The 8,779-nt window shown below is 48.3% G+C and overlaps 1 protein-coding gene across 1 annotated transcript; it reads right to left on the bottom strand.

The window, feature by feature from the left end:
• Positions 1-2,100: 2,100 nt before the first annotated feature.
• Positions 2,101-8,086, bottom strand: GGS23DRAFT_559520 (uncharacterized protein). Its single transcript, XM_051515821.1, has 7 exons — positions 7,501-8,086; positions 6,579-7,443; positions 4,865-6,525; positions 4,455-4,799; positions 3,784-4,404; positions 2,837-3,722; positions 2,101-2,782 (listed from the first exon to the last, which is right to left on the bottom strand). The coding sequence occupies exons 1-7, from the start codon at positions 7,653-7,655 to the stop codon at positions 2,309-2,311; spliced, it is 5,007 nt and encodes a 1,668-aa protein (XP_051374214.1). The 5' UTR covers positions 7,656-8,086; the 3' UTR covers positions 2,101-2,308.
• Between the last annotated feature and the right edge of the window lie 693 nt (positions 8,087-8,779).

Raw genomic sequence — 8,779 nt, 5'->3', positions numbered from 1 at the left:
GTTGAAGCCAATGCAAGGGTTCTCTTTTCTGCCACTATTCCATGTTGCACGTCATGTTTCTATATAATTTCCGGAAGATAAGTCCATGAAATTTAGATCACAGACATCTTGTGTGAGAACATACCCGACCAGCTTCTCGTCGTCCAGCTAATGTTATCCATGCTCGCGGTAATCCTTGCCGCTGGAGCCCTAAAGATATACAAAACCATTAAGTAGAGTTTTGCTGTCACCCTACCGGCTAGCGTGGATCTGCCTCCCAGTCCCCATCGCGAGGAGAGATGAAGGGCACGACAGACGGTAGTAGGTGCTTAACCGGGACAACGAGGCGCTTAACCTGCCCGTCTTCCCGGAGGTTTCAGCGAATGGGCCAAGGCGGACGAAGGTCCAAACGGGTTCGTCGTTCAGTTGATATTAGGTTAAAGGGGTGTGAACACGGGCAGGTGTATAGAAGACTACTAAGATACAATTAGCCGTTGTAAAGGCATTATCAAGGCTATTAATGAGCTTTTCTAATCCCTCGGAATTTTTATTGACTAACTGTGGACCTAGAGAATCGATATTCTAACGACGAACTTCTTACGTTTACCGTATAGGCTTATTAGATAACCCGGATAAGGGACCATTAAGTTTAATATCTAGCGTTGACGGCCAGGGAGGTTTTCTCGGGGCACCTGTCTGCAGGGTTCCGGTCTGTCACGACCGCAGGAACCACGTATGTATCACAGAAAGTGGGAATGCCCTTACGGCTCCGCTTGGCTGTTGGAGGAATGGTTGCGAGAACTAGGGTAGCTGTTAAGCCGGCTAAAAAGGAAACCCTTGGTCTTCTTCCTTTAGGCCGATCTCCTGTAAACTCTATTGTCACGCAGCTGACTCGAGCGACGTATGGTAGTATAGGTTCCGCGCAGAGGTAGCAGGGGAACGTAGGCGAGAAGGAACACGATTAAGGCACCTTAAATTAACATTAGCTTAATATTGTTCACAATGGCTTCATTATGGTTGATTCCTCAGCCTTGGCTGTAGTGGTGTGAATGCTTACAGATCCATACCTATTCTGATAGTATATTAATTTACGCTTAGGCACCAGTTCTTTTACTCTTGCCATTTTATTACAATATAGCATCTTTACCTTAAACTGCGTAAGGCTTTGATCGAGATGTAAGCTTTAATGATTACGAAGTGATTCTTCTGAATCCAGACAGATAGTATGCAACGCTGAAAACTATTGATCAACGTATCCAGTAAGGCCTAGAGTATACGATCCGCTAACCCAAACGTGAAACATGTTCTACTATTCGCTTGCGAAGGTAGGCCTCGTTCAAAGGTCTCATTATGGGGAGAAATTCGAATAGGTGAGAAGATTGCGAGAACTTTGAACTTGGCCGCAGAGCTTGATCTGATAGATTACCAGCATCATTCACTGTGCTAGCCATCCACTCACCAAGCATCTCTCTGCAATGAAAATACCCACCCTTAAACGCCTCTGGCGGCACAGACTGTTGATCCCTCCTTGCACTCCGCGTTGTCACCTGAGCGTATACACCATCTTCCCGAATGCCTCTCTGATCTGCGCGACGTAGTTCTCCTTGCTCTTGAGTTTCTTTTCAATGAGCCCCTGTGTTCCAAACCCTCAATACCAAAACAAGACATGGTCGGAAACGGATCCACCGCAATGTTCGTCGTTGAAGAGCGACTGGATGTTGGCACTGAAGACTCCGTACATGCCTTTGGGTAGGTAACACATTTGCGTGGAAATACCAAACGCTACTGCCACACATGGCGCATGACGGGGCCGTGAAGTAATATCGAACATGCGGCACGACCATGTCTGTAATATACCGCATTTCGTATCGCGAATAGCGCCTCTTATACTCCTGTGATTTATTTTTTTTTAAAATAAATATTATAAATATTTGGTGAAGACGAATCCCTTCATTCGTCGTCACAACTGTTTCCCCGTAAGTCGGCGAGCCTCGACGTCCTTAGTATTCTCAAGGAAAATACGACAGAGTATAGAATCCTGCCAGTACCTTGGGCGGTGATGGATTTAAAGGGAGAAGTCCTATACTATACACGAATAAATCGGAACGAGTTTACGTGGGCTGAATTGCGGGAATGTAACGAATGGGTATATAATAATACAGCTTTGAGAGCGTCATACTATCACAGCTAACTCGATCGAATTCGCGCGTATTCGATCGCGGCTAAATAGATCCCCGTCCTACTCCACTTTGATCTCGCGCGAGGACTGGGTACATTGCAATGACAATACATTGGGAAGATGAGGTCTCGCTCGTATTGATGTTGACGATCATGTGGTGGTGGGTTTGACTGTCCACCTATCGGCTGTGAACACTAGACGTCCTTCCTCGGCAAGCCGGGCCGGGTCGGCGTAGATGCTTAGGCCAATCCGACTACTATATAGGTTGTAGACGCGGAATATGACACACACAGAGCCATCCCTAGATAGATCCTTCAGCTTAGTCCATTGGGCATTGCTCATATAGAAAGGGGTATCCCAAGGTCCTGCCGTCGTCTTCACTTCGATGTAAAATCGCGGCCGAGTATTCTTCCACTTTCTCTGTAGATACCCCCTGCTTATGAGAGCGTTGGTTAGTGTGCCGTCATCGTCTTGATACTGAAGGTCGGAGGTTTCGATCCCCCTCCAGCTATCCATATCCGCGTACTCCGGATGAGCCGTCGCATACTTTCGGATAGTGCTCGTCCAATTCGCTCGGCCGAATCCCCCAAGAGACGGGTTCATGGATGAAAGAAGCTCAAATACCTAAGAAACGTGGTTAGAATCTTTGGCGAGACGGTGCTTGTTCACAAAACTTACGAATAGTTCTCCTGCGGCGCCGACTTTCTTATTACATTCGAATTGGGGCTCATCGCCGAATAGATCATACTTATTGAAGGATCTACCTCCAACGGTAGGATCCTCAACGAGTCCATCCAGGAGTCCGGAAAGATTCATTGTCCCGTCTAGAAGTCGGCTTCTCCTCGCGATCGATGCTACTTGTAACAAAAGCGCGCGGTACTCTTGGGACTTGGGTGTTTCTCTCGTAAATAGCTGCGTAATATACGGATCAGGCGGTGAGTTCTTTCGTACGAGTGGAGAGCGAGTTCTGCCCGGGCCCAGGCTAGGAGTATAAAGATCGGCGGACGGAGGTGTTTGTCCAAAGCAGGTTTCTTCGCCGTCGGAAAGGGGCGTTCTTGGCTCTGATAAAGGTGAGACTTCTCTTCGAGAAGTAGATATCTTCGCAGATGCTGGAGTAGAAGGAAGGGTGAAAGTGGACTGATAAACTCCAGTGACACCATTCTGTTCTACTTGTTCGGGAACGGTAACTTCGATAATACCATGACCATTGAGGTACCGGTTAACCTGTGACACCTTGACGAGTAAGACGCCATGGATGAGCGACGCCGCATGTGTGCGTGTTTCAGGGCCAATCTCCATCCATTTCGCCAGACGATTCGGGAGACTGGAAATATAGGCATCCTCTCGTCGCGTCTCGTCATGCGGTACATATATTTCTAGGCCGTCACTGTCGTCAATATGGACCTCGCCTTTGTCGATCTCCTCGATTACGGTTTGTCCACCAAGCGAGACGCTTAGTGTTGTGGATATTCGCTGTGTCTCCCAGGTTCGTAGATTTCGAAGCAAATCGTAAAGCTCTTGGCCGTCTCCTTTAACGAGAGAACTATTGAAATGAACTGCGATGCTGTTAAGAATACGTTAGTTCAGGGGCTCTCATAGGGGGTTGGATAGATATGTTATCGTACCGGAGAAGCCCATAAGCCCTCTTACAAATGTCTTGCGTGGGGTCTGAGATTGGTAGCTTGTCGCTCGAATCCAGCACCGATGACTCTTTGACTAATCGCGACAGATAACGACTCTCGAGGCCAGCCCACTTCAGGAAGTTTTCCAGTTTGTGAATTTCATTAGCGGTGAAATCCAGAACCTTTAGTCTCCGACCGAAGATGTCGTCAAGTGTCTTTCGGTCGACAATGGCGAACTCCGCCCTCGATGAATCTAGGCTTACACTACCGCCGACATGTCGGATTGGCAAGATATGATGTTGTAACAAGATATCGGCCGAACCTTCTGGAGGCCCGAACTCAAGCTGTGAGTTGAGGGTCCAAAGGAGATCTTTGACACGCTCGACCGCGGCTTCGTCTGGTTCCAACCCCATCAATTCGTTGTAGACGATATTGGCGTCCAGCATGCGTACACCAAGCTTGTTAACAAAAAAGCCCTTCATACCATCGTCGTACACGGTGCTCAAATTTATTTTGCCTCGGATCGAGGCCGGAGCAGACCATAGACATTGAGACAGCTTATACCACTTTTGAAGGCCACTGTCCGCAAAAATCAGAGCCTCATTTTCAAATACACCCTCACTACTGTGTGCCCGTTAGTTTCCGTAGCTTTCTTAGGAGGCTAGCGCGCTTACTTGATAGACTTCCAGGCTTCATCCGAACAGCGCATTTTGTCGAGATACTTGTACAGCTCCAAGACTTCTGATTGCTCGGGGTCGAATGCTTTGAGAAGCCCAAGCTCACTCATAATGTTTCCCAACTCGGTCCGTCTGATGGCCAAAATACTACTCAGGAATTTCTTCAAGTTTTGAAAGTCGAGGCCTGACTTCACAAAGCATTCATGGTATAACGGGAAGATCGAATGCCTAAATCTCATACCAATCGGGCCATCAAGAAGACAATCATCTGGTGAAGCCCATTCAGGGGTTCTATCCCCCCAGGACGGCACGAAAATGAGCTCTTCCTCCTCGAAGAATTTTCTAGTGTAAACGTCAGTATGTCAGCTCCGAACTAAGCTCAGATTTAGGAGATGACGCATACGTACATTACTCTAGTTTTTCTCTCTTCTCGCGTATGTTCATCGCTGGGATCTAAACACTCCGCTAGGATGCGTAGATATAAGCGCAGGATACGCGAAGAGTCGACGAGGTCGGACGGCTCTGGATGGCTCAGCTTGATATAGTAAAGAACATCAAGATAGAAGTCTAGATCGGGACTAATATCTTTCACCCCAATCTCGCGCAAGAAATCATCTTGCGATAATGTGTCGAAGTCGTCGCGGATATCGAGAATTGGGAAGAATTCTCCGAGTCGCATGAACTCGTTATGTCGTTTGAATATTGCGGTCGAGGGGAGATATGTCTTGGAGAGGATCTCGAGTTGGCCGCCTAGGCAAGGAACCTCCAGAGCTTTCAACATATCCATATGCTCAGGTGTCACGGAAAAATCCCGATGACTCCAACTATATCTGAGGAATCCTAGAAGCTCGGAAGACAGGTGCTCCGCGACGAACAGGCATTCCTCCGAGAGCTCTGCAGTGTGCGGGACCACGAGTCGTGGGACTTTGCGGACCCCTAGGTACAAATGCAGCCAAGCTTTCCAAGGTAAACGTTCTTCATTCGGTGGGTTTTCGAAATACTTCTCGGATAGAAAATGAATCCCAGGCCAGCGAGGGCGTTTGTTCTCATCGACTTTAAGATGCAATTCCCAGAGGCCGTACCGAGCATTGTCTACCAAGTAGAATACGTTACCCTCTGTCGGAAGACACACCCCGAGCGTGTTATACAAAAACATCCCAGGAAAAAATAAAAAGGATTTGCTATCGCACGTCCGATACAGAAACTCGAGGTGAGAGCGTGAAGTATCGATACTGATTTCGATCCCGGGCTTATATCTCTGAAAGATACGGGTGCGGATATCCTCAACGGAGGCGTACTTCACGCCAAGGTTCCGGAATAACTGTTTTCGATCGGCCAATTTTGCTGCATCGGGGTGAACGAGGCTGAGTCCAAGATCCGTAGGAATTTTCAGACAGTTTGACGTCACCGCGAAATATACGTCATGTCTCGAATCAACCCAAGATCCATCGATCAACGGGATGAGCTTCAACTCTTTAGTCTCGGCTATTCTGTTGGTCCACCCCTTTCGGAATGATAAGCTAAGGCATCGGGCTGCGCGTTCGTGCCAATCATCACTAGACGAAGGGGAACGCATTCTGGACGTTGGACTCGATAAATCGTTTCGTACCCTTGCGATGAACTGGTCTTGAGCCATATAATCAAGACCATAATCGCTCAAAAGATCCAGGTCCTTCCAACCATAGGACTGCGAAAGATAACGGGCTAAATTGCCCGAAAGATCGTCGAATAAAGGCAAACCGAGCTGATCACAGTATGTGGAGTAAAGTCGCTCGGCCCGGGATATCTTTCTTAGGGTTGTGCCGTCACGCAGTAATAGGATGTCTTCATCGGTGATACGATCCTTGATCTTGTCGACAAGCTTCCTCCAGAACGGATCCCAGGGATAGTCTGACAACTTTGGAAGGTATCTCATCCAGTGATACTTCAGAATCGCGTCTTGACAGAACTCTCTCATCCCGATAATAAATGTCTCTGCCAAAGTATCTAGCAGCTGACAATTCCGGGGTGAAGTAGTTACGATATCCTCTCGGTTCGCTTGGGTGACAAAGTCGCTGTGGATCAAAAACTAGAATCTCGAGTCAGCCTCATGCCGATTCTATGTAGGTTATTCCACCTTACGTTAAACCCGACTCGCCGAACGGGCAAGAATGCAAAGACTTCTTGAGGTTCAATCACCGGCTGGCCGGTATTCGTGAGAGGGAATGCGAGGACAACTGGCGCGTCGCCGTATGCTTTCGAACGCTCTTCCTGGGTAGTGTACTCCCTGTTTTCGTTCCGAGGGAGGTTACGTGCAATCCCCCTTACGACACGATAGGCTTGGTTCGTATGCGTCGTCTTTCCATCACCATCGATGTAGACTTTGCTAAGGTCAGCCTTGTTGATAATAGGGGCGTCCTTGGACAGAATAAACGATGATGTCCCTTCTCCATCCTGGTCGTGGATATGCACATGAATACTCTTCAACTTATTTAAGAAGAGTAGCATCGCAGGTTGAAGAGTATGGAGCTGATGTAGAATACTTTGCCGTTGTGTATCATTGTTGCCAGTACCGTTGCTTTCGTGCAGGTATAGGGTCGTCCTAGTCAACGGCTGTGCTAGTCTTTCCGTTGTCTCGTACCACTCTGGGGAAATCATGCCCATTCCAGAGTCTCCTTTCCGGTGTGTGAATGTGAACGAATAATGGCCAGACTGTATATGGACCTTCCAAGCGACTTTAAATACCGATTTGAACCCGATCCCCTTCTCTCCGATATAGCCTTGAGCCCCCGTCTTGGAGCTCTGGCCGACGTTGCATATAGCTTGGATATTTGCTTTGGTGAACCCGTCCTCGTTGCAGTCAACGACAATACGATCCTTGTAAACACGAAAGGATACGTATGGGGCATGATTGGCTGCCGTCGCATGGGAAAAGTTGTTGTCGTCTGCATTTTGCAATAGCTCAAACAAGAATCGCACATCCTTAGAATATAGATTCTTGGCCAATCTAGCTTCAGGTCAGTCGTGTATTCGTTTTATATGTACGGAGAAAGGGTGGACATACGTAGTGACGCTTGCGCCTATCATTTCGTCTTTCTTAAGGAGAGCCTCTTCGACCTGGCGGCGAGTTTCCGAATCCATTCTCGCATACACCTCCTCGCCAAGGTAGCCATGCTCCTTGGAGATACCCTGCACGAACCTGCGTGCGGCATCGGCCATGTTGTCTGCGGTTTGTCGGATAAATGGATGAGTTGTTGCAGAAACCAGTCTCCCAGTACTGCCAGACTCCGGTGTGTTTGGTATATATAGTAGAAAGAGAGGCTGGCAGATGGTTTGGCGGCTTCACTCGCGCTGACGAGCCGATACCCGTTCCTGGGGTAGCGGACGGAATAGTGGTACTGGAGGCGCGCGGTTATATGAGGGAACCAGAGGCATGGGTGTATTACAACGTGATGTCGAACACCCAGAAGAATTATTCCCGCAAAGACCTACATATGTGGCCGAGACAGCGACCCGCCGTCGAGGGTTTTTGCCAGTTTCCAGACATGGGTATCCATTGGGAGATACGACCGTTTATTAGCTACGCAAGGTGTGTTGGTTGATAACAACGGTCGAAGCTGTGGTCGCATATATGATATGTTTCCGGATTCGTTCTCGGGACAGGTTGAACTAGTGATGATGGGGTAGTCTACCAGGGCCGCAGGGCCTTGACAGGCGCGTTTCATCTCGACCTGACTATTTCGGGACACTCGAGGAACATGTGCTGCGCCACCATCGCACCGAGCCAACCGCATTATACCTTATCCTAGATTGGTAGAGGGGTAATACGTCTTGCCATTCGGGATGGTATTCCCACAGGCCTACTCTTAAGCCAACAGTGACCCGACCTGTGATGTTTCATTGGCAGTACCATTCGAGAAGTTGATCGGCTATACTTGACTTGACTCAACTTAGCCTGGACTGAACCCGTCTTTTGACATCATGGGCTAACCCACAGAGAGCGAAACAAGGCCAATCTATCATATGTGCGAACCAATCCTGTTACTATCAACTAGCTTGGGGAGGAGTAACGCGAGGGGGGACAAAGAATGAAAGGGTGCTCAGGAGTAAGTGATGCTGTCTGAGTTGAAGAGAGTTTTATTGACCCCGGCCCCTCCTCGAGAAGAAAAGAAAAACGTGTACACCAGCATATGGTTTAAGTAAGTTCGTCTTATGCTCTCTTGGCTAACATGGAGATGGAGACTCCTTCTAACACGAACCCAATCTACATATTATCAAGCTCGTAGTTCACCGGAGTTATAAGCACTATCGGGACGCCTTTCTTATCGTCTACTCCGAAGCTG

Source organism: Durotheca rogersii (assembly GCF_024521655.1).
Source record: "Durotheca rogersii strain YMJ 92031201 chromosome Unknown GGS23scaffold_5, whole genome shotgun sequence".
NCBI lineage: Eukaryota > Fungi > Ascomycota > Sordariomycetes > Xylariales > Xylariaceae > Durotheca > Durotheca rogersii.
This window is presented reverse-complemented; position numbering and strand designations above follow the sequence as displayed.